The sequence below is a fragment of the Mustela nivalis genome (assembly GCF_964662115.1).
Source record: "Mustela nivalis genome assembly, chromosome: 19".
Lineage (NCBI taxonomy): Eukaryota > Metazoa > Chordata > Mammalia > Carnivora > Mustelidae > Mustela > Mustela nivalis.
Window position 1 is genome coordinate 23,944,942 of NC_139038.1, and position 23,615 is coordinate 23,968,556.

Here is a 23,615-nt window from a genome sequence, read left to right on the forward strand (position 1 = left end):
GGGGAGCCTGCTCCGCCCCCAACCCAGCCTCTCTGAAAATAAATAAATAAAATCTTAAAAAAAAAAAAAAAAAAGATTGTTAGGTTGGCTTCTCCTGCGATGAGTAGCTGGTGTCAGCAGACTGATGAGCAGTGAGAGACATGCTGTGCCTTCTAAGGGCAGTGGTGGATAATGACTGTTTCATTTCGATAAGCCAGTTGGTGATACTGAGTAAGAGGAGTGCCCTGGGTGAATAGGAGTTAATCCTGGCTGCCTGGCAGAAGTGGATTTGTTATATAATTTATGGCACCCAGAAGCCCTTTAGGGAGGTCTTTATTGTCTTATTACCAAGACAGTATCCATCTAGGCCTGAAGATTAATTCTCGTTGCCCTCATCGAGTTCCGCCAGAGCGGTTCTCCTAACTGGAAGGGTGGCAACTTGCTGTTACATGGCTGCACTTGGTTTTTGCTTTGACACAAAGGTATGTTAATCAAGAATGGGTATTAGAAATCTAGAAATGTTTCAGTTTTGATTTATTAATATTTAGAGCTCTTTTTTTTTTCTTGTTAAACTGATTGAACTTTTGAAAAATGAGTCATATTCGGGGTTTCAAACATTTCCTCTTTGACTAGGCTCAGAAAACGTTTTATTAACGTTTCTGTCTTGTAAATTGCTGCTGCAATTCATTTGTGTCAGTCCTGCCACAGCTGAAACAAACGCAGGGTGTCAGGTTGGCTTTCCATCATCTGACTCAAGTGGGCTCCTTAACTCTTAGTACTGTTAAACAAGCCTGTACTACTTTTTATGACTCACTGAGAAATCACGTGGTGGCGTGATCCCCGTCCTCAGCGACCAGCCCTTAAACTTGTAATTTTCAATGTATTGTGTTAAAACAAATTTCTAATTCTGGCTATTTTTCTTTTCAATTCTAGACCTAAAATTGGAAGCTCTATTTTTATAAAACACTCTCCTAGAAAAGTCGCCAGTGTTGCTACCCAAATATCATAACTGGGCCCGGGGGCAGGGAGAGCAAAAGCTAGCTGTTTCACATGGTTAAGCAGAATGTGTGGGTCTGCCTGCCAGCCGGCGGAGGTGGAAGCTGCCCTTTGCTTTCTTGGCAAGTGCATGTGGCTTGGAAGGCCCTGCCTAGGACTTTAGTTCTTGCCCTTTTCTTACTGTCATATAAAACATAGTCCAGTGTCCCCCTGCAGCTCCAACAAGTTGCAGGGCCCTGGTCCATGTCTCATACTATCTTTGATGAGGTATGTGCTTCAGCCCTCAGTTAAAAGCCACTCTGTCATCGACTAAATTTTAGAAAATATAACAGTGGAATAGAAATACGATACTGACTGTGAGTCCTTTAGGTTCAATAATCAGTAGTCAGAAAAAACTGCTGGGTTTTGCCCTTGTATCTCCAAACACCTTAAATGTGTGATTGACTGAGGTAGAGGAGAGGCAGTTTGAATCAGCACTAGAAGGCGTTTCATTGGAGTTCACCTGATCGTCAAACCCTTGGAGCTTCCTAGAGTGCTGTGTGGCCACGGCTTGCATGAACTCTCTGGACTTTGTCCCTTGCTAAGAGGAGAGGCTGGAGTGATACCGTCATGTCTGTGAATTTTTTCCAAGGGACTGGGGTGCACATCAGAAAGAGGCACGACAGGATGAACATGGTCCCATTTCACCTTTAACTTTGGCTCTTGTCAGGTTTGAGGTGAAAATTAGCTTGTGGCATGCAGAGAGATGGAGTGGTGTATGCTGGCTGAGAGGCCGTATTTGTATGACATTTTCTGAGAACCGATGAGGTAGGGAGTAAATGGAACAAGGAGACGATTCCTACTTTCCCTTCTCTCTGAAGGGAGAGGAGTCCTGGGAGGAGAGGAGTCCAGGGGAAGTTGGAGCTTAGGAAGCCGCTCTGGAGAGGTGAAGTTAATTAAGTTCTACGTCCTTAGGGCTCAACACCCTTTACTGTTGAGTATTTGGTGACATCATCATTAGAATTGGTATAAATGGCTATCGGTTATTGAATACTAACTCGTGCTAGAGACAGCACTAAGTAGGTTGGACTTAGCATTTATTCAGTCATGAGTGAATACATTTCAGGGGCGCAGACTAGTGCCTTGCATATAAGTACTCAATAAATAACAGTGATTATTATTCACTCAACATTTATGTATCCAACACTTGCTTACGTGAGGTAGCTGGGTGCACAGGACCAAGGGGCAAATAAGATAAAATCCCAGCTCCTGTGGCACTTTCCTTCTAGGAGTGGGAGCAGACAGTAAGGAAGCTAACAAGAATTCCAGAAAGTGAAATGTGCTGGGAAGAAATGAAATAGTTTAGGTTTAGGTTTGTAGGCTGGGGGGGGGGGGGGCTCAGCCTCTAACTTAGACCCATGTGATGTGAAGGGGCCATTTATTCTTCACTGTGACCCTTTGATTTTCCCAGTTTTCAGGTGAGGAAACTGAGGCACAGGTGATGAAGTATGCGCAGGGGAGCACATACAGCCAAGCTGTCCACACGCAGTCATCTGCGTGCTGAGCCCATCCTGCCCTGCTCAGGAGAGGTGAGACGATCCTGGGGCAGCTGCAGGAGCTGCCGTGTCTTCAGCTGGGTTCGGAGTGAGGGGAATGAATGTGGTTGCAGTGTAGGTAAAACCCTGACGCATTTCAGAAGAGTTAAGATATAATATCCTAGATCCCAAGCATTGAATGCAGAATTTGAGTGTATGAGTGTGTGCACGTATGCACAGTTTATTCTGGGTCCAAAGCTATCCTTAGATTTTCAGAGATATTGATGACCCAAAGTGCTTATGGTGCTGCTGCTTAACTTTAGGATTTTCTCATAATCGGTTTTATGAAAATAGGGCCTAGCTGTTAGGGCAGAGTTTTGTTTTGTTTTTTTAAAGATTTAATTTATTTCTTGGAGAGCGAGACAGAGAGAGGACTGGAGCAGGGAGAAGCAGGCTACGTGCTGAGCTGGGAGCCCGATGTGGTACTCAGTCCTAGAACCCCGGGATCATGACCCGAGCTGAAGGCAGACATCCAACCATCTGAGCCACCCAGGCGCCCTAGGGTGGAGTTTTGATAGACAGCATTGGAATGGCCCTTTGATGGCAGCAGTTTTGGCAGGTCAGTATGGGCGGGAAGTGGGCAGGAATAGGGCTGGAATCCTCAGATGTCTGTCTTTGCCAAGCCTCTGGGACCGTGTTGCCAGCCATCAGGCATAGAGCTCTATTTTGATTTAATTATCTGCCTATCTTTACACGTGTTAATGAGCCCTTTGGCCTCATGCCATATGAGTGCCCGTTGGTGAAATAAGTAACTGCTTGAAATAAAAAAAAATAAAGCCCAAACCTTGAGGCCTCAGGTTTCACCCTGCAGGGAATATATTTCCAATAAAGGCACAAAACACAAGCATTTCCTGTTACAGTTTTTAAAACCTGAGTACTTTCTAAATAGGCTCTTCAGTGCTTGAAACCAGAGAGAAATTGTTTCAGCAGTAGCAATTGAAACCAAGAGGGTAGCCAAATTCTGGTCAGGTCTGGCCTTTCAGTTTCATAGGATGTGGTTTAGATCAAATACCTATTTCAGCTGGAAGATTGATCATGTTGTTATTGCACAGAGAAAGACTTCCAGGAGTCTTGCTTTACAGCTTTTCACGTGGTGTCTGAGTGCTGGGAAGAGGTTCCTCCTTAGGAACGTGAAGATGACAGAACGTGCGAACACAACAGAAGAAAGTAGCTGTAAGGGCCCTGTGGCCTGTCTGAAGGAGCCGAAGGTTGTAAAAATTGCAGTTGGAAAGGTTCTTAGTCTCGTTAGTCGTATCAGCTTTTAAACGGCATCCTGGTGGTCTGCCCAGTACAATGGTATGTTACAGTGTACTTGAGTTTGGGATTATTGGTCCTTGTGTTCAGCTAAGAAGTGAAATTGTGGCTTAGTAAATTGGTCCTGGATGGTGAATCAGAGCCGAGGCATCATTTGTTTGCTCTATGAGTATAAGAGATCCAAGTGACTTAGCAGTGTGTTAGTAGGGATTCTATCTTTCGTGGTTGAAAACCTGACATCCGGTTTATGCAAAAGAGGAATTCATTGACTCCCATAACTGGAGTTAAGGCTTTGGTCTGACTTTAGGTAGTACAGTTGGATTCTGGGTGCAGATAATACCTTCAGAATTCATTTTATCTTTGTCTCTTGGCAGTGATTTCATTCTTGGGTTCTACATACATTTGACATGAGACCTATATGATAAAAAAGGGCCATTGAATCATCACAGTGACTCTTCGATAGGCATTACTATTTTCTTTGGCAGGATAACTATAGCAGCGCTAGCTTCCTTTACTTTCAGTGCTAAGATTTACTCTTGTCTGCTGAGGTCACCCTGTGTGTCCCTAACCCAGTCACTGAAGCCAAGAGCATGTGAGACTCAGGTGGGCCGAGTTGTGAAGTCCATTTTGAGCCCCACCCAACTATGTGGCCAGGAGTTCTGGTTCTGCCTGTTCGATGGGCCAGATCCTTCTACCCCTGATGCTAAATTATGAGGCCTTAAGATGGGTGATGGTAGCAGCAGTGGCTGCTTCTGCTACTACTACTGCTTTTTGATGGGGGTGGGGACAGGTTGATTTTCTTTTGAAAGAATAATTGGGAAATTTAAATATAATTAAAAGGTGTCCTATGACTAATCTTTTTCTCCCCCTACCCCTTTTATGTAACGACACCAACTTGGAATCCTTGAAGCCAGAATCATTGGCTCTTGTCAGCCTTTGTGATGTGATTTACAGTGAAGCCAGTGATCTATTTTTACCTGTTTCTCTTTAGGTGGTTTGGTATTTTCCCTTAAACACAATGTCTTAATGTGCTTTTGGCAAGAAGTTGAATTAGTTGGCAAATATCACAAGATGATGTTGGGAGAAATATACACTCCTAGTACGTTGTACAAGTTGATCTTCTTTGGAATTCAGATTGGATACACACACACACACAGAATTTTTTTTGCCTATTCTTTGATCTGTTGGTTTCACTTAGAGGGTTTTATTCTCAAGTAAGAATTATAAGTGTGCTGAGTTTTAAGTGCATGCTGTTTTATCAGAGTAATGTTTATAATAGGGAACTACTGGAAGCAGCTAAATGTCCAACAATAAGAGACTAAATTGACCAGATTGAGTATGGTACCTCCATTCAGTGGAAGATTTATCTGAATATTAAATATGTTTCTTTTTTTTTTTTTTTTAAGATTTTATTTATTTATTTGACCGAGGGAGCACAAGCCTGGTGAGTGGCAGGCAGAGTGAGGACCCTGAGATCATGACCTGAGCTGGAGGCAGACTCTTAACTGACTGAGCCATCCAGGTGCCCCAGAATTCTGTTCTTTAGAAGAATTTTATGAGAGGAAAAGCTTTATATTTAAAAAAAATGTTAAGTGGAAAAGATTGCAAAATAGATTGTACAGTATGACCCCACTTTTGTTTGAAAGTTCCAAACACATGTGGACATGCATGTATTTTACATGTGCAGTCCATATGTGCTCATATAAAAGACTAAGAGGGATATACTGAAATATTAATTGTAAGAGGTGGGATACTGGGGGCCTTTTTATGCTTTTCTGTGTTTTCTAAACTTTACAGAGTAACTATGTAATACTTTTGAATTTGGCAGCAGGAGAGAAAGACTTAGTGGCCTTACTTCTCTGATCAGTTTACTGATGTGGTTGAAACAGATATTCTTTTATTATACAGCTCTTTTCTCCCTCCTCCCGTCTACTGTGCATTAGCAGTTAGTTTCCATCATGGGCCTCTAGGAAAAACCTGATTAATGTGGCCTTAATGGATTTGGATTTCTTTTCTTTTCTTTCTTCCTTTTTTTTTTTGAGGAATTAGCAAACATTTAAGAGATTGATTAGTTACCACATAATGAACCTGAGGCCTTCTTAGAGGAAGTATGGCTCTAGAAACCACATCCATACATTTGTGGTAATTCTGGTGCCCCTTTAAGACATTTGGATGCAGCCATTTATCGTCTTTGTATTGGGTTCCTTCCTCATCTATCTACTCATTTCAGTTTCCTTTCTTGCCTTTCTTTTACTAAGGGGCAAAAAACCAAAGCTTATCTCCAGTTAAACTATTTTCCAGTCACTTTGTGACTCCTGAGTTCTGAATTGCTCAGAAGGAGATTGAAAAGTGAACACTTGATGTGGTAATTGGGTGTTTGAGGACTAATCCTCTGCAGTCAGGTAAGCCTCTAGGGGGCTGGTACCCGTCTGCCAACTGGAAGCCAGCAATCAGTGCCTCATCCGTGGTTTACCTTTAGCAGGGCCTAAGGCGGCTGTTTCTTAAGAAAGAAGACAAGCAGTAAGCATAAAAGCAGAGATGAAGAATGCAGCAGGCTTGCCCTTTTTATTCTGCTACCACGGAGCACAGATCCAGGACAGCGCTCGGCTCCTAAGCCTCCTAAGGAAGGAACTTGAAAAAGCTCAAGCAGAAACAAAAAGAATAGTCAACCTAGCAGTCCGGTGCCCCTTAATGATGCCTGCTTTGCACATAAGTGGGTAGCCTGACCTGTCCTAGTCAGTAGTGACAGCAGGAAAAAAAAAAAAAAGATTCCAAGTGTGGGTCAGTAAAATGATACGGCCCTTTTTTGGTTATTTTGAGTCATGTGGGATTAAACATGGCTCATTCCTGGAGCCCAGAGACCAAAAATGCCTCATTACTTGGTATTTGGAAACTATAAAGTACATGCGTGTGTTGGCTTGGTTGGATTTGGCAAGTAGTATTGGTTCTAGCCAGCCCACATCAGCCTCGTCCTCCAACTGGATATATACTCTTGCTCCAGTCTGTTTGAAGTGTACAAGGTGAGAAACAGTAAGAACACTTTAAAAAGAAAAGAAAATTACTCTGTGGAAAGCAGGCTGGTCTTAGCCATGTGACCTAAGATTATTTTACAGAAATAAAACCAGTTGATTTATTTTCTTAAAAAAAAAAAAAAGTTATTCTCAAAAAGAAAGTTATCCCCTACCCCAACCCCCCACTGCCCCTGCATCCCTCTTTTCTTTTCTCTTGTGCTTTTGAGATTTGTTGATGTAGAAAGTCATGCGTTCCTACCCAACCCGAACTGGAACTGCTGCCTGAGCTTGCTGCTATAGTACGTTTTAGGACAAAAAGTCTTTTAAAAGCATGAAAATAGCAGCAGACGGGTCTCGTTTGCTTTGGCAGAGGGAACGGCTTTCCCTCCCAAGCAGCTCTGGGTAAGAGACCTAATCTCCAAAGGTAAGTCCCAAGTTCCAAGTGACAGCAGGCGACTCTGCATTTCGAGTACTCCCTCAGTCTTACCTCTGTGTTACTTCTGTAACTTTACTTTCTAGGAAGTAGTTTACAAACGGCCACCACCCATTCCCTATCTTTTTCTCAGGCCATTCAGCATCCTAGTTGCCAGGTGGGCTCAGGGGGCTCTTGTGGTCTTGCTTGGAGACTTTCAGATGGGGTGGCCTCTGTCAGGACGGAACGGACGGCACATTAACCCCTGGCAGCTGGAGAATTCATGTGCTCATGTTCTCTGGCCTTTGGGTGTCTGGCATATATAGTAAGAAATAAAAACATGCACCCGGCTAGCTCTACAGACTGTTCAGATGAAAGTTGGAAAGTGGTTTCTTACTGCCTTTCTGCAGAAACACCAGTATTGGCCAGTGGTTTTTTGATTCTGAGTAGACACTAGATGGGAGCAAAATGGGCTGGGTGAATGAGATGGGGCCCTTCTCTCCAGGAAGTCTCCAAGTAGATCGCAAATGCCTTGCTGACACTGATGCTTGGTGCCAGTGTTGGCCTCCTGTTTTTTAGCTCCTCATTTCATGAGGTTGTTCCTTGGGTGACAGGCTCCCCATCAGCGGCCAGGGCACATTCCTGAGCAGGCTTCCTGACCTGACCAGTGGCAGCAGCGAGCCAGCTCGCTCTGGTCTGTTTTCCATATGCCAGGGCCTCTTGCTGACCCTGCAGAGATCAAACTAGGATGATTAAGGAGAGGCAGGCCTGCAAAAACAGTGTAGCCTTTGACCCCTTGTTCAGACTAGAGTAGCCCCTGCTTTCTCTCTCCTCCTTTTGGACTTCTGGTCTCATTTTCTCTCGGGTCTGATAGGCTTGGGCAAGACGAATGAGAGCCGTTCCCTGAGCAGGCAACGTGCCAGTCCTTAGAAAGCTTGCACGTTTAGGACTTTAGCCTTGTTCGATGCAAAAAAGTGAAGGGAGTCCCAGAACATTAAAGTCGGAAGGACTAGACCCCTCACTTTAATGTTGGGGTCACACAGACTCGAGGTTAAGGAGAGGTTAAGTGACTTGTTCAAGGGCCCACACTGCATAGAGGTGCCAGACCAGGACCAAACCTGGGAGTTGATTCTGTATCTCTGGCATGTTTAAGTGTTCCTGGTGTACCTTTTCATCTTGGGCCATTGTCATCTCTTAGGAGAAGTGTGTGTCTTTGGGACATGTCATAGCAGAGAATAGTAGTGAGGCTAGTGAGGAAGAATGGGGGAGTTAGAATCAAATGGCCTAGATGTGAATCCAGAACTTTTCCATTGTAGACTGGCTGTGGGACTTCAGGCCAAATTCCTTAACCTCTCTTCAGTTCTCCTCTCTGTAAAAAGTTTACATAATATCTGCCTCATACCATTGGTTGCAGTGGGTTAAGTGTGACAGTTAATGTGAGTCCCCCCCATACATAGGTGTAATCTAAAAGATACTGCTTGTACTGAATGTTTTAAATCAGCTTCCCGCAGGACCAACCAGATTGGCCCTTTGACTCTTTCCTTTCCATTTGGTGTTTCCAGTCATTTAAAGACCAAACAAAAGGCACTTCTCTGAAACTTTCCCACAGGGCAGACTTTGGAGTCTGACAGGCTGGTTTTATCTCCTAGTCAGCCTGCTTCATAGTTAAGAAAATTTGGTTTCCTCATCTGCGAAAGGTCTGACAGGCTAGGTGGTTGTGAGGTCGAAGGCGACGATGCATGGGAAGCAAGCCACCCCATGTTCCGGACGTATCACTTCCCCTCCGGCAGCCCCTCCACCTTTCTTTCCATGACACCAGTTCACCCGCCTCTCCTTTTCCTGTCTCCAGTCACCTGGGTCCTTGTGTGGTGTAGCCCTTCATGGTCCTTCTCTTCCATAACCTGTCTCAGCAGTAGACAGTAAGCCCAGGAGACCCAGGGACTTGTCTGCGTCTCGCTTCATGGCACCGCCCACGAGATAGATCAGCTCCAGATCCTTCTTTGGAGCCAGAGCATTCACAGGGACCACGGCCTCTGGGATTGCCCCAGGCCCGGCCGTGCCAGCTCCAGGCCTGGGTCCAGGCAGGCAGCCAAGCCCATCCCCAAGAGTAGCAGCCAGGGTTGGCACAGCACGGTGCGGGGTGGTGGGGGGCTGGGGCTGATGTGCAGAGAGGGTGGGGGACAGAAGCATTTGGAGCTGAGATTGAAGGAGAAAAGCTGGAGGCTGATCCTGATCCAGCATAAACTGAGCAGAGTTACTGTCGGGTAAACCCCAGAACTCTCTCAATGTGCCTAGACATAGGTTTCCTGGGGTGTGTGTATGTGTGTTTTCTTTATTCTTCTTCCTTTCCTTTCTCCCTGCCCCTGACTCCATTGAACTCTTCTATGCCCCTTAGCAGAAGCAGGAGAGCAGAGTCCTTGTGAGGACAGGGAGACAAGGAGCTGCCTTGCGTACTTGGGGAGTCCTGCAACCGGGGCTGCCCCCACCCCCCACCCCCCAAGAGCTGCCCTGGCCAATGGAAAGAGCACTGATCTAGGAGCACAGAGGCTTGATTCTGTCACCGACTTGGTGGTAACAGCAGCAGCTATGATAAAGGTTAGCACTTAGTGAGTCCTTTCTGTGGGCAGAGCATCTCACCTGGATTATCTCATTTACGTTATCTTGAGGTCCACCCGCCCTGTTTTAAAGTGAAGGCTGACAGTCACATGTTGGTGGCATCACCATGATTCTCATCCAGGTTTGTCTGCTCCAAGAGCTCCTCCTCTTAATTACTCTGACCCTGTTTTCTCCCTTCCTGGATAGCTCCTTGACCTTGCTGTGCCTCCAGTTCTTTTCTATTGCACGGAGCATTTGGGTATAGTGGTTAATGTACTACTAAATACAGAGTGGTATTCCTTAATGATGGTGCTCTGTTGCTGGTAAAATTTGGCTTTTGGGGCGCCCAGGTGGTGCCGAGGCTGTCTGCTTCAGAGAGGCAGCTGAGATGACCAGCTGGAAAGGCAGTTCTGTTAAAGTGGTGTACATGATCTTCTTTTCTTTTTTTTTTTTTTAAAGATTTTATTTATTTATTTGATAGAGAGAGATCACAAGCAGGCAGAGAGGCAGGCAGAGAGAGAGGGGGAAGCAGGCTCCCTACTGAGCAGAGAGCCCGATGTGGGGCTCTATCCCAGGACCCTGGGATGATGGCCTGAGCCGAAGGCAGAGGCTTTAACCCACTGAGCCACTGAGGCGCCCTAGAAATTCTTTTTCAAATCTACAAGAGCTAAGACCAAGTAGAAAAGGAAAAGGAGTTTGGGACTACTAGCTGGAAGCTTGCCCCAGGTTAGGGACGAGGGTAACTACTGGGTTCAAGGTGTCCCTAGAACAAAGCAAATACCCAGCTTGATTTTACTCAGTATTAATCATAAGAAAGTCTTACCCTATGGAGAACCCGAGCTTGCGTGCTTTTGGGCAGTGGTGCATTTGAGCAAGGTCAGTGTTGTAGTTTAAGAGCGTGGCTGGTAATAATAATGACTGATGGCTGTCCTCCATTGTTGGTGGGGGCCAGGAGGCATTGTGTGACAAGTACCCTTTATCTGCATTTCCTGATGGAATCTTTAAAAAAAAAAAAAGATTTTGTTTTAGAGAGACTGTGAGAAAGGGAACACAAGGGGTGGGGGTGGGAGAGGGAGAACAGGCTTCCCACAAAGCAGGGAGCCCGTGGGTCTTGGTTCCAGGACCTGAGCTGAAGGCAGATGCTTAAGGACTGGGCCACCCAGGTGCCCCTACTGACGGAATCCTTTCAACAGCTCTGTGAGGCAGATAGCATTTTGTGGGTTGAGCAGATACAGGTTTTGATCAGGGTCAGCCATAATCACTGGCAGAGTTGAGCTTTGATTTCCAAGCTGCAGCTTTTAACCGTGCCGATTGACCGAAACAGCACTGCTTTAGGGCATCTTTGGCGAGGCTGAGTCCAAGGGCATCATCACTGCCTGAATCTCGGTGGCAGGGCTCTCTGGGAGAGGGCAGTGGGTAGGATGCTCTTCCTGAACACCGGGCATGGACAGGGCGTTCGTTCTCTTTCCAGTAGCTGGTGGTAAAACTTGCTCTTCCAGGATCACTGTGGTGACTTCAGAGCTCAGGACCCATGTGTTGGTGGGCTTTCCCTCCGTTCTCTGACGGGAGGTATACTCGGCAGTCTAGCCTAGTGCTAAAGGTGTGTGTCTCAAGACAGACATTGTGTGATGTTGGATGAGTTACTTTGTGCCTCAGTTTCCCTGTCTTTAAATGGGGTTGTGGTGAGGATATATGAGTTTGAAGTCCATAAAATGCTTATAAGCGTAGTGCCAGACATGATATCAAGTATTCAATAATTGATAACTGCCATTATTAGCTGTTAGCCATCAGCTATCAAGCCCAGGGAGACTTTCAGCTTTAAAACACTTGAAGTGCTGTCAGCCTGGGGCACTGGGCTTGTGTGAGACTGAGCCTGGGGAAGGCGCTGGGGGCACAGCTGTTTTCCTGGGGAAAGAGGTAGGTGCAGAAGGGAGGCCATTGAATAATCAGGGGGCTGTAGTCCCCACCAGGTCTGAAAATGTTTTCTTCTGGTTTGAGATCATCACTTCCCTCAAACACTCACCCAGCGTGGGGGCCTTTCACAGATAGGGACCAGAATGGAAGAAAGAGATCTGACCTTCTGGTACTTGCTGATTGATCATCTGTTCAAATTGATTTTCCCCTCCTTTTTCTCATCTGCTGGGCATGTTAAAAGCCTCAGGTTCTGCTGTGTCAGGTCATCAGAGATGCTCTTATGTGGAGGGCCGTTTGGGTAAATGGGATTAGGGCCTCTTTGGGAGGCCCATCTGTTCTGTCCCTACCTGAAGGCCTTGGCGCCGGGATTTGGAGGAAGCTGGTTCAATGAAGCATCTGTCCTGTGGGGGTGGAGGTACATGGCCTGGGGTAGGTGGGTCAGATGGAGGCCAGGAAATCCTCTTACCCTGCCAGGTACCTGGGCCTCCCTCCCCAGCAGGAGCTGAGCAGCAAACCCTGGTGAGTCAGCGTGCCTGGGAATTAGAATTGCCAGTCTGTGAGCATGTGGGGTTTGTGTAAGTTTGGGCCTTTTGTTTCTTTTAGCAGTGTAGTCTTTAGAAACACAAATCTGGAAACCAGACCTTCCACATGGTATAGTCCTTTTTGTTTTGAGATACTTCAGCTCGAACAGTTGCTTTCCTTGTATGCTGGTCTTCCAAGAATTAACCCCTTGCCTTTTAAATTTTAATAGGTTGTGGTTAAGGTTTATTCCCTATACTGTTAAAGCATAAAAAGACAAGAAAACATACTTGGATCTGTCTTTCCACACCAAAAAACCCTTTCAGGTTTCAGTGGTTTTTGTGTGTGTGTTTCTTTCTTTCTTTCTTTTTTTTTTTAAGTCTAAGTGAAATTTTAGATCTTTAGAGGGCATGTATGGGCATGTCTCTCTGTCATTCCTTCTCTTTGAGGGTGAAGAATAGGATACACCCTGATAACCATGAGTTTCCGATAAGTTATAAGAATGATTTTGGTCGTCATTTTAAACTGCTACACTCAGAATTTACCCATAGGATTCCTTTTGAAGATAACCCCAAATTTATCCAGGCACCATTTGGAGGAAATGAAAGCTCTTTAACTAAAGTTGAAAGGTCCATCCTCTGTAAAAAGCATCCTCTGCCCCACTGCCTGTCTCCTAAAGGCTTTGAATTTGGATCATGAAGGGCCATGAATGCTTCTTCCTAGAGCTGGAGAGGCATGGGACTGACCTTGATTTTGGTGCCCGTTAACCTGCTGTACTTTTGGCTCCTGGTCTAAAGTTCATTAACATTGTGAGTTTGGCCGCTGCAGGTAGACTTTTCCTACTAAGTTGTCGCTGGATCTTCTCGCGAGTGGTTGAAGTTAAGAAGAGTCCTGGGGCGCCTGGGTGGCTCAGTGGGTTAAGCGACTGCCTTTGGCTCAGGTCATGATCCCAAGGTCCTGGGATCGAGCCCCGCATCGTGCTCTCTGCTCAGCGGGGAGCCTGCTTCCCCCTCTTTCTATGCCTGCCTCTCTGCCTACTTGTGATCTCTCCCTCTCTCTGTAAAAAAGAAAAAAAAAAAGAGTCCTGAGAAGACAGAGTTAGCAGAGATATCACCTCACCCCTGGCCAGGAAATCTCTAGCAATTCTTTTAGAAACACTTTTAAATAGCATAGGTAATAAATAAACCACCATGATGAGTTTGTAATATATCAGTGCAGATTTCTTTTTTTATCTAGCAATTACTCTACCATTTAGAGACATTTGGATAAATCAGCCCCTCTTTTAAGGTGGAGACACTCCCTTGGAGGACTGAGTTCGCAGCCTTGTAGGACCTTGCTGTTTAGTGTGGCCTTGGCTTGTACTCTTCATGCAGCCTCCCAGAGGACCCAGTAGGGGGAGAATAAGACACGGGAGGCCCGAGAACTGTGGCTGGTGTTTGGCTCCTCTGGGTGGGCAGAGGAAGGGTGGAGAAAGGGCATTTCACCTACCGTGGGGGGAGCCCGAGAAAGGAATCGGAAGAGATCAGAGACAAATTTTAGTTTGCTGTTGGGCTAGGACCCTGCTTGTAGTCCTGACGCTACAAATCCTTTACCTCATCTTTGGGCCCTTTTCTCCCTACTCATTCTACTTAAAAAGAAACTCGGAGGGTTTTGACATGAGAGACTAGAAGATGAACTTTTTATTTACACCTTCTGGCTTAACCCGGGACCAAATAGCTTTCTTCTGGCAAGTTGGCAAGACAGATTTCCTCTGGAATATTTCTGGCAAAACCGTAGACTTCCTTGATGCATTCTGCACATGAATCAACCTCTTTGTAGCCTATGTTACCTTAAGAATTTTAGGGATTTTCTTATTGGTTCTCCATACGTGTCCTAGCCCTGCATTTCCAGTGTGAAGGTCTGGAGCTTGCAGGGGGGTGGAGGGGATGGCGAAGAACTCTGGGTCTCTCCCCTGGTTCAGGCTTGGCTCACGGACATAGAATGGTGCCCCAGGCTGCAGTCCCTGCAGGGGAAGGGAATGGAGTTTGCAAATGCCCGTCTCCCTGTCCAGTGGTAACTGCTTTGTATTTTTTTTCTAGGTTGGCTGGCTCCTCTGGCTGATGGCATGTTGAGGCACATGGGCCAGTGGCAGCGAGGGCATCTGATCCAGAGGGGGCCACTCTAGGGGCCAGGCCATCAGCACCATGGGCCAGTGTGTCACCAAGTGCAAGAATCCCTCATCCACCCTGGGCAGCAAGAACGGAGACCGTGACCCTGGCAGCAAGTCACACAGCAGGCGGAGCGCAGGCCACCGCGAGGAACAGCCGCCAGCCTGTGGCAAGCCAGGTGGGGATATCCTTGTCAATGGGACCAAGAAGGCAGAGGCTGCCACCGAGCCCTGCCAGTTGCCAACGTCCTCTGGAGATGCTGGGAGGGAGCCCAAGTCCAATGCCGAGGAGTCTTCCCTGCAGAGGTTGGAAGAATTGTTCAGGCGCTACAAGGACGAGCGGGAGGATGCAATTTTGGAGGAAGGCATGGAGCGCTTTTGCAATGACTTATGTGTTGACCCCACGGAATTTCGAGTGCTGCTCTTGGCTTGGAAGTTCCAGGCCGCTACCATGTGCAAATTCACCAGGTTAGTCACAAAAACTTCATGTCACCAGGTGAGCCGAGGAGGACAAGTGCACTTTTGGGCAGCGGGGCCCAGCTGGGGGAGAACGGGGTTGGCTGCTTAGGCTTTGGGGTAAGTCGTTCTTTTTTTTGACCCGTTTCTCTAAAGCTGGTGCAGCCCCAGAGGAACAGGCAGGGACCATCTTTGCCTGAGGTTAAGGAGTAGCCCATGTGACACCTGGGCCCCGCACTGCTGCCCAGCCCCGCTGCCCTTTTGGGACCTTTAATCTTTCTTCCACCGTTTGGCTTGTTCATTCCCTCACTCCCTCACCCACTGGATATTTATTGTACACCTCTCGTGTGCCAGGCACTGTGAATGCCGGGCTGGGGAGCGCCTTTGGGGAGCCGCCTCCATCAGTGCGCTGAGCTCCTTGCCCCTTCTGGCTCTGGACGCATGGCCCTCGGCCGGCGTCTGTGTCAGCCAGGACAGTTGGCCTCGGTGAGCACAGTAGTTGTGCACATTGCTGTGGTCACGCGTCCCTGTAGAGGTGGTTTGTGGGGAGGGAGTGGCAAGGTCACCCAACGTATGATTTTGCAGAGCACTGGGTTATAAATAAGAATTGACTTTGAGCCCTGCCCCCCAAGGTAGGTTGCCCGGCAGACTTCGGATGCCTTGTGTCTTCAGCTGAAACAGCAGTCTCTGAGATGATCATCAGTGAGAGACCAGGTTGTAACCTGAAAGTATTATGTAGATGTTAAAAATATGTATGCAGTTTTCATTTTTTAATAACAGAACTTTGATCTCTGGAGCAGAGTTAGGTTTATCCAGAATCTTTGGCTCTAAAGATCTCTCTTGGCAGTCACCAAAAACAAGCAACCATAGAGAATCAAAAGGAAAGCAGGAAGACTCCCCCGCCTGAGAGGGCAGTCTGCAGCTTAATCACTGTTGCAGAATAGCAGATAGGGCATCGAGCGGCCAACTGGGGTTTCGCTTTGAAAGGATGCACAAGTGAATGAACCAAACACCGTCAGCTGCCTACCATGTGCCAGACACGGTTAGAAGCAGTTGACACATATTTTTAGTCCTCACCAAAACCCTATGAAGTAAGGTGGTATTCTCACCATTTGACAGATGAAGAAATAGGACTAATTAGTGGAGGAGTTGGAATTCAAAGCCGGGTCATCCAGCCTCCAAGCCATGCTCTTACTTTGCTATGTTGCTTCTCAGCAGATGCTACTGTTTATAAACATTAATTGTGCCCCCTCCTTCCTGTTGCAGGAAGGAGTTTTTTGATGGCTGCAAAGCAATAAGTGCAGACAGCATTGATGGGATCTGTGCACGGTTCCCTAGCCTCTTAACGGAAGCCAAACAAGAGGATAAATTTAAGGATCTCTACCGGTTTACATTTCAGTTCGGTCTGGACTCTGAAGAAGGGCAGCGGTCACTGCATCGGGAAATAGCCATTGCCCTGTGGAAACTAGTCTTTACCCAGAACAATCCTCCAGTATTGGACCAGTGGCTAAACTTCCTAACTGAGAACCCCTCGGGGATCAAGGGCATCTCCCGGGACACCTGGAACATGTTCCTTAACTTCACTCAGGTGATTGGTCCTGACCTCAGCAACTACAGCGAAGACGAGGCCTGGCCAAGTCTCTTCGATACCTTTGTGGAGTGGGAAATGGAGCGAAGGAAAAGAGAAGGGGAAGGGAGAGGTGCGCTCAGCTCAGGGCCCGAGGGCTTGTGTCCCGGGGAGCAGACTTAGTGGCTCTATCCCAGGAGCAGCAGCAGCAGCAAAGATCTGCCTGCTGCCCTGCAGCCAACCGAGGAATTGGACCTTTCTGGAAATTACTGAAGATCCAGATATTTTCTACTTTACACCTTTCTCTGCCTTGTATCTGAAAGGGCTCTAAAATGCTGTATCATGTTTTAGGCACTTTCTTCACTTTTTGGTTATTTTGGTTATTTCTTTTGGGGGGGTTCCCCAAAATATTTGAACCTGGCTACATGTTGTGTATTTTTTTTTTTTTTTGAAGCCTTCAGATAGAATAAGCCTGCCATTTCTTGCACAAATTAGATTTCTTTGTGGGGGAGGGTATAGAGCAGGGAGGGGGGAATGGGACGGTTAGGTTGAATTAACATTACAAGATGATACAGTGCCAGATCTCAGTTTTGCATATTCTGTTTTTCAGGGCAGGTCTGTACTGTGTGTAGTGCTGTTTACATGATTGAATTTAGGTTGTAATAATTATTTTAAAAGATTTACACAGAATTGAATAGCAGTGTTAACTGTTAACCATATTGCATTAATTCCCAGGCAATTTAAAGCTCTTGGAGAGCCAAGGCCAGCCAAGAGCATTTGTAGTCTGGTGACAACCCCCTTTTAAGCTAATTTATCCGAAACCCTTATTTTCTTCACTTCTTGCTCATTCCTTCTTTGACCTATTGCATTTCATGTTGAGTTTATCCATCAACATGCTGCACCTGTCAGTCAAGTGAGCAGTTTTTTTTTTTGTTTTTTTTTTTTTAGAACACATAGTACTGAGAACCACTTAAGCATTGAATGCAGAGAAAGCAGTGCTACCTCAGTTTTGCTGGAAGTAGACTTTGATAGTTTTCTTTTTTCGATGAATTTTCTGTATTTTCATGTTGTAAGTGAAAATACCTTTTTTTTTTTTTTTTTTTTTTTTCATTTGCCTTGGAGCCAAAGTTTCTGTTCCTGGTGGTCGGAAAACTGTGCCTGCCGGCCAACTGACTTGAAGGAAAACTGTGGTATGGAGCTCTGCTTGAATTTTTTTTTTTTTTTTTTAAAGTTTTTTTGAGTATCATCAGCTTACTTGTCTGGCAAGTGCAGATGCCTGGGGCTGGCCTGAACTCTGCCAAACATACAGAAGTGTATTTAATAGTTAAACGTGTGCCCTTTCCCTTCTTGCTGCACCCACGTTGTCACTTAACCCCCAGGAGTTATTTATTATCTTCTTTGTTAATGTCAGGCTCATTTGGGGTAATGTGATGACTGTTTAGGTTTACATGACCCTTCTCTCCTTCCCCTACCCCCAAATATGTATATATACATATATAAGATATGTATATATTTTACCTATATAAAATATATATATACACATATATGTATCTATATTCCTTTGTTTCTTTGCCTGCTAAAACTGGCCATAAAAGAGGGAGCTGCCTTCAATATATAATGCATAAGAAGAGTGCCAGGGTACATCATAAATGGAGGTTTTTGAATCTGAATTTGGACTATCCTCACTAAAGAGAGGATGAATTTTCTCAGCCTTTTCCTCACAAGAGGGAGGCCCAGTTCCCCAGACTCCTCCACGTGCTTGCTCCATAAGGCCAGCTTTGGCCAAACTGCCACACAGGAGCTGACTCTGGTCCTACCTGGTTTCAGTAGAGGGTCCTCTTGTTATTTTTCCATTAAAAAAACATGTCCTCAAAAAACTGTACTGGAAAGGTGGGTGGCAGGAACTTGTACAGTTCAGCTCCCAACACTTGGGAACAGATTGAAAAGGGAATCTTTTAAATAAAAACTTACAAAATATTTATACTTTTGAGGTAATGAGAGTTTGTCTATTAAACATTTGGAGTTTCTTCCCTAACTGCTTCCATCTGCCTCCTAGGTATATGTTTCTCAGCCTGGGCAGGAATTGCTTATTTTGAATTCCTTTATTAGGAAGCTTATGGCTCTAGGCTCCCATCTTTCCAAAGACGATTACTTAGGGAGTTTATGCAGTCGATGTTTTTCCAAGATTGACATTGACATAGGAAATGGTTGGTTTGATTTCTTTTTCTTTTTTTTTTTTTGAAGATCCTAAACCTGGCAGTTGCCCCCTCTAGAGGGGTAGAAGGGAAACTTTTAAAATCAGCCACAGCAAGTTAGCAGTACTGCTGGAAAGCTGAAGAGGTTCTCAGTCCAGATATCTGGCTTTGTTCTAGCCTGACACAAGTTCCTTATATAAATAGAGTTTCTTTTTTTTTTTTTTTTAATATTTTATTTATTTATTTGACACAGAGAGAGAGATCACAAGTAGGCAGAGAACCAGGCAGAGAGAGAGAGGGGAAGCAGGCTCCCTGCTGAGCAGAGAGCCCGATGCGGGGCTCAATCCCAGAATCCTGAGATCATGACCTGAGCCGAAGCCACCCAGGTGCCCCATAAATGGAGTTTCTAGGGGCCCCAGCAGGTTCTGTGGGCTCAACTGTAGTCAGGGTCCCCAGACTGAAGTCTTAAAGATACTATACTGCCTTCTCATCTAGCCAGTCCTGCAACCCCCAGTTTTTCTTGCTTGTAGACTGGGTAGAGGTTGAAAAAGGGAAAAGGCAGGCTGCATCTAGTCAGGTTAAGGTTCTCTTCTTAGATTACAAGGGTATACGGAGAGAAGTGCACAAAAGGGCTTGGCACCGAGGGTCCTGAGGACTCTGGAGGAACTGGATTCCTTCCCCGGCCTACAAGGTGGCTTCCATCCATGCATTAGGTGTGCTAGAGTGGTGGATTTTGTTAACCTCCCCATCCCCCACAAAAAGAGCCATTAAATTATTTTTGGTTATATTTTAATGATCTGTTACAGAAATGTAGTTGAGAAACCAGAAGAGGGAGCAGTTAGGGAAGGACTTACAGGTTCTATCCAGGTTGGCATTCCTGATGCAATGGTTTCCAAGCTTCTGTAGTGGCTGGGGCCAATGTCTGACTTGACCACAGGAAAAGCAGTTTTTTTTTCAAAGGGATTGAAGGTGGGGTTTGTGTAGGGTTTTGTAGTCACACTATCGAGAAATGAAAGGCCCCTATTCCTTTTAACCTAGAAATAGGTTTGCTGTTTAATGAATGAGCCGTAATTGTGCAGAAGATGCCAGATGCATGCCCCTCAGGTAAGCCAGCGCGCTCTTCACTTTAACAGTGTAACATCAGGGTGGTGTGAAGAGGGGCAGGATGTGGACGCCATTTTGAAAATAGCAAATTACCTGAAGGTGACTCTAAGAAATTGAATATGGATTGGGAAATCCTTGGATTTTGGCAAATGGCTTTGAGTTTATGATGTTTTAGGGATTAGAAAGCTGTATGAGATGAAGTGTTGCTTCATTGAAATGCTTTTCCCCCATTCCTGCCATATTTGAATGTATCATTAACCCGATCCCTGTAATGACACTTTGCTATGCTTTAGCTGGATGCCTCAATAGTTTCCCTTATCTGTGCCAGTTGTGGTCCAAGTTGTGCCAGTTGGGTCCAAGACCCCCTATCTAGTCTTCTGGTAAGAAAAATTAGAGCTGGGTAAGGATCCAAATTTAACCCAAGCCCAGAGGCCCAAAGTAATCCAACTGGAAATGTCATGTACAAGGCAGTGTTTTCAATATTAAACTTCCCTAAGGAAGGCACAAACTAGCCTTCTTGGAAAGGAAGAAGGGATTAAGCCACAAAGTATTTATTAGTTCATCGTTGATACAGTTCTGGTCTCCCAGAGACTCGTGCCAAAATTCAGTCCTCAGTGCTGGAACCTGCAGGGTGTGGAACTCCATAGTTCATGTGACGGCCTCAAATGCTAAACTATGCCAAACTGCATTAAACAACGGTGGGAAGTTACGGGGATAAGGACTTGAGTCTAAAAGTTTGAAAACCAAAACATCTATATTTAGGACTGGTTTGCCACATTTAAAAAGAAGTCTTGAGTGTAGGGAAGCCCAATTATACCATTACAAAGGCTGGAGAGAAGCTGCTGCTAGGTTTGTTCCAGCTGCCTGCTTTGCTGTTTTTCTTGTGTCTCTTAATGTTTGCTTAGTGATACTTGAACATCTTGGTAACTGACAAAGGTCTTCCCTTGGAGGGACTTAAAAAATACTGGTAACTGACAAAGGTCTTCCTTTGCTGGGACTCTAGCAGTAACTTGTTTAAGCAGCTGAAAGGACTATTAAAGTTATTAATGTGTGTTAATTGGGTCTCATTTGAGGACCTATCTTATTGATCCTCCTCCTCCATAATCTGTTGCTGAATCCTAGAGTGGGTTCCCACCTCCCCCCTTTCAAAAGAGTTTATTATTTCTATGGTTAGCTGTAATTATAGCATACATCCAGTTTAACCTGGACTGGGGGCTGGGTTTTAATGAGGATCTGGAGGTGTTTTTCCTTATTGAGAGTTATGCTTGAGCAGTGGTTGCAGAAGCCAAGATGATTCAAATAGCTTTGAGTAACCATCAAGTTCTGCTTCTGATTCAGGTGCTGGGGCCCCATATCCTCCCTACTCCTCTTGGAAACTAAGCCTGCTTTCATAGATACCTTCTTCCACCACCTACCTTCCCTTTTTACTATTTACTATGACATACTCTTGGATATTGCCAAAGGAAGCCATTCAGCAGATGCTGTGTCTCTCCCCACCCCCACCCCTTTTATTCCTGGATAAGTGTCTTCCCTCTGACTCTGGTCCTCAGCCCTGAGTCTGTAATTAATTGTTCTTACCTGTTGCACTAATGAATATGATTCTAGGTTTCCAAGGGGGGGGGACTTGAAACAATAGGCAAATGGGACTTGGATGAATTGGTCCTACAGATACCCTGCCTTAACTGAGGTGATGAGTCTGCTACTCATGTGACCCTCCACCTTTGTGGATTCCTCTTGGTTTGTGACCAGTGTGTCTGTTTCTTGAGGATGTACAAACTTGTTGGCAAAGGTCAATACTTTTGTTTGTATTCTCTGCACTGTTGCACTCTCCAAATGGCCCCTTGAATATTTTTATTAACTTGTTACACACACTTCTGTCTTTGTCTACATTTTTCTTTTGTTTTTTTTATTTGGAAAGTTACCTGCTGTTGGATTTAATAAATTTGTTTACTTGACTATTGACAATTCTGAGAGAAAAATACCCCCACAAAAAACCAAACCAGTGACTTTATTCTGGGGCGAGATTTACCCATCGGGAGCCTCTTCCAACATGATATTGGATAGCAGTTCCTTTGGAAAATAATCCAGATGGTACAGGATCCTCAGACTTCAAACATGGATGTTGACTTCCCACTTACCAGCTTAATGGCCTTTGGGGTCCTGATACTCGTAGGCAAAAAGCAAATGAGTCCTCAGAGGGCCACTACCTAAATAGTCTTATGGTAGCAACTGATGTGGATTCCCATGAGGAACAAAAAGTGAATTTGAGCACTGTGCTAATGGATGGCTCCTACATCTATCAGGCTGGCAGTGATTAAGGCAAAGGAGACAAGCTGAAACTGTCAAGTGCCACTGCTGTGTGACCTTTGGCAAGTTAGTGAAATTCCAAGTTTCCTTATACTCATCTGTGAAATCAAGAGAATTCCATCAGAGGGTTAGGATTTAAGTCTTTAAAAAGCACCTAAATCACGTAAGTTTAAGGTTTCCTAAAGGATACCAGGTGAGTAATGCAAGGAATCCAGAGAGGAAGAGATGGGGGTTGGCATGGTAACAGGACCTTTCAGGTCACTGCCCCTCCTGGGGGCTGAATTTCTCTCTGTGCCAAATTGGGGGTGGAGTTGGGGGATGGGGGTTGCTTCGACTAACACGGTCCCCGATGGCTCTATTTGGCTCTTACATCCTAGAAGTCTGATGATGGTAGACCAGTTATGACCCGTAGCTTCCTTTCATTGTATTTTCTGTCTTGTTATTGTTTGTATTCAGGAAAGCTATTGGCCAGCCATCTTACTCACTTCTTTGATGGAGGCCCTAATGACCTTCCCAAAGATTTCCAGCCTCATGTTGGTACCTCCTAAAAATAAGTAAGTACAGTGGTGGGACTAGATGTGCTTTTATTTTTCCTTTCAGTTGGAAAGGACTTGGGAGTCATGGCTACATACTTTAGCTAGGGAGAAGGTTAAAAAAGGTTTCCTCAATGAACTGGGTTTTTTTTTCCTTTTCTCTTATTACCAGGGTTAGCATCAGATGGAGGCTGGAAGGAAATGGGGTGGGGGTGGAGGGAGGTTACCTTTTTTCCCTCACTTAAAAGGTCTGTCTCCAAAACAGGTACTTGTTCCCCCGTTGGCTCTTGGGCTTGTGTCTTCTGGTCCAGGGCCTTTCTGACTTGAGCCCAGCCAGGGCTTTAACCAATAGAATTTTGGGGAATTAGAAAGTGAAAGATACTGATTTGGGTTCTTATATAGAGCCTGGAGTTATTCAAGGTGTTAATATGGTGTTGTACAGATTATATATGGCTAAAATCCAATTTCTGACTAGATGAGGGGCAAGCAATGTCTTCACACCAGAAATGAACTTAACTGCATGTAGAATGGACTTTTTCTATCAAAAAAAGTTTAAGAAGGTAGTCCTGAGAGTCCAGAGAAGTTCAGAAGAGTTACCTTCTGAACTTTACCTTCTTTTTTCTCAAATTCAGTTGCCAAAAGCGCATGGCTGGGTTGGCTCTGGAAGTCCCATTTTAGCTCTGGCTTGTGACCTAGTTAGTCTTGGGGAAGCAGAGGTAAGAGCCAGCCTAACCTTTCCATTTCCTCGCCTTTGTTGTGACTTTTTCAGGAGGCCCTGTCTTGCGAAAGCCATGACACTCTTCTCTGGGCTTAATGTTCTTCCTATGTAATGTTCCAACCTTGATTCTCTTGCCTTAGGGGTGCTGAAAAAGTCCTACTAGAATATGGCAGCAATGCAATCAAGAGCAAGGCATCTGACTAGTGTTTTATAATCCATGCTGATGGAAACTCTCCATGGCCCTGTGTTTTATGTGGGGTGGTGCTGCCGAACTTGCTAGTATATTAAAATAAAGAGCTACAAAATGGTATGGTACCTAGTGTAAGACAAGACAG

The 23,615-nt window shown here is 45.3% G+C and overlaps 1 protein-coding gene across 7 annotated transcripts in view; it reads left to right on the forward strand.

Annotated features, from left to right (window-relative positions):
- Window positions 1-21,677, forward strand: part of DCUN1D3 (defective in cullin neddylation 1 domain containing 3) — a 39,988-nt gene extending 18,311 nt beyond the window's left edge. For 6 of the 7 annotated variants that reach the window (XM_082713963.1, XM_082713962.1, XM_082713961.1 and 3 more), the window contains exons 2-3: window positions 14,333-14,868; window positions 16,123-21,677. In XM_082713963.1, the coding sequence (XP_082570089.1) occupies window positions 14,438-14,868; window positions 16,123-16,606 (915 nt within the window). In that variant the 5' untranslated portion in view covers window positions 14,333-14,437 and the 3' untranslated portion in view covers window positions 16,607-21,677. Of the gene's footprint in view, window positions 1-2,425; window positions 2,544-14,332; window positions 14,869-16,122 lie in introns of all 7 variants that reach the window. The other variant, XM_082713964.1, reaches the window with a different exon arrangement.
- The last annotated feature ends 1,938 nt before the right edge of the window (window positions 21,678-23,615 follow it).